Genomic DNA, 1,027 nt, shown 5'->3' on the forward strand with positions numbered 1-1,027 from the left:
GTGAAACGCCAACTCAAAAAAAAAAAAAAAAAAAAAATGTGTTGGAGAAGGACTTTAATTGTCACAGCTTGGGTCTGTAGTCAGGAAGATGGAGTGCCATGAATAGCCTGGTTTGAATCAGATGCCAGTCAACTGAGGCTAAGGGTGGGACCAGTAGGACTAAAGTAGTTGCCACTAGAACCACAGAGTGGGGGTAAGCCATTTCCATTTCCAAAAAGGAGCAAGAGGAGTTGCACGCCTTTACTCATACTTTCTAAAAATTATAGCCATCCAGCTCCAGGCACTTTCCGGATGTTCTCAGGATTGCAGGAGAAGGAAGGATGGGTCAACAGACTATGGTCATTTCCAATATTGAGAACCAGGTGTAAGGCAGTGCTTAGCACCTTACTCTCGGAAATGGCTGGATGATTGGATTATTTTTCTGGGCATTAGGGCTCAGCCCATTTCCCCCTCTGGTGCTGGGAAATAGAGGCTGAAGGGGTGAAAAGGAGGTTCAGTTATTCTAGACGTGTCCACTGAGTCCTTAGTCTATGCTAGACACTGGGAGGGGTGGGGGAAGCACAAGATACACATTCCGAGGAGTCTGGGCCTCCGGGGACCGAGGTCGCTTGGTTGGGTTTGTCCAAGCTCTGAACCGACAGCCACAGAGAGGTGAGGTGATGGCCAGGCAGGGCTGGTGCCGGGAGAGGCCGGCTCCCGTCGCCGAAGCCCCACGCCGCGTGCCTGGCTCCCCGCCCCTGGCTCTCCGGCCCCCGGGCTGGCCTCGAGGACCCCAGTTCGAGAAGGCGGCAGAGTCCCCATGTGCAAGACGGTCGGAGCAGGGAAGGTGGGGGGGAGTGGGAAGGAAGAAGCTGGATCCCGGAGCTCACGGAGGGCCCTTTCGGCTCCGCGCAGGGACGCCGCGCCGCGCGTCGCCCCCTGGGCTGCGGGCCGAGGGGAGGGCGCGCCCCCGCACCCCACGCCCCGTCTCTCCACCCCCGCCCCCGCGTCTCGGAGCCGCGCTGCCCGGCCGGCCGGGCCGGGGGAG

General features: G+C 58.8%; 1 protein-coding gene across 1 annotated transcript in view; it reads left to right on the plus strand.

Moving 5' to 3' along the window:
• Positions 1-659: 659 nt before the first annotated feature.
• Positions 660-1,027, plus strand: part of ALPK3 (alpha kinase 3) — a 48,055-nt gene continuing 47,687 nt past the window's right edge. Inside the window, exon 1 of the mRNA XM_008062104.2 lies at positions 660-826. Within this exon, the coding sequence (XP_008060295.1) occupies positions 660-826 (167 nt within the window). The remainder of the gene's footprint in view (positions 827-1,027) is intronic.

Source organism: Carlito syrichta, unplaced genomic scaffold (genome assembly GCF_000164805.1).
Source record: "Carlito syrichta isolate Samal-C Ts95f unplaced genomic scaffold, Tarsius_syrichta-2.0.1 Scaffold305654, whole genome shotgun sequence".
Taxonomy (NCBI): Eukaryota; Metazoa; Chordata; class Mammalia; order Primates; family Tarsiidae; genus Carlito; species Carlito syrichta.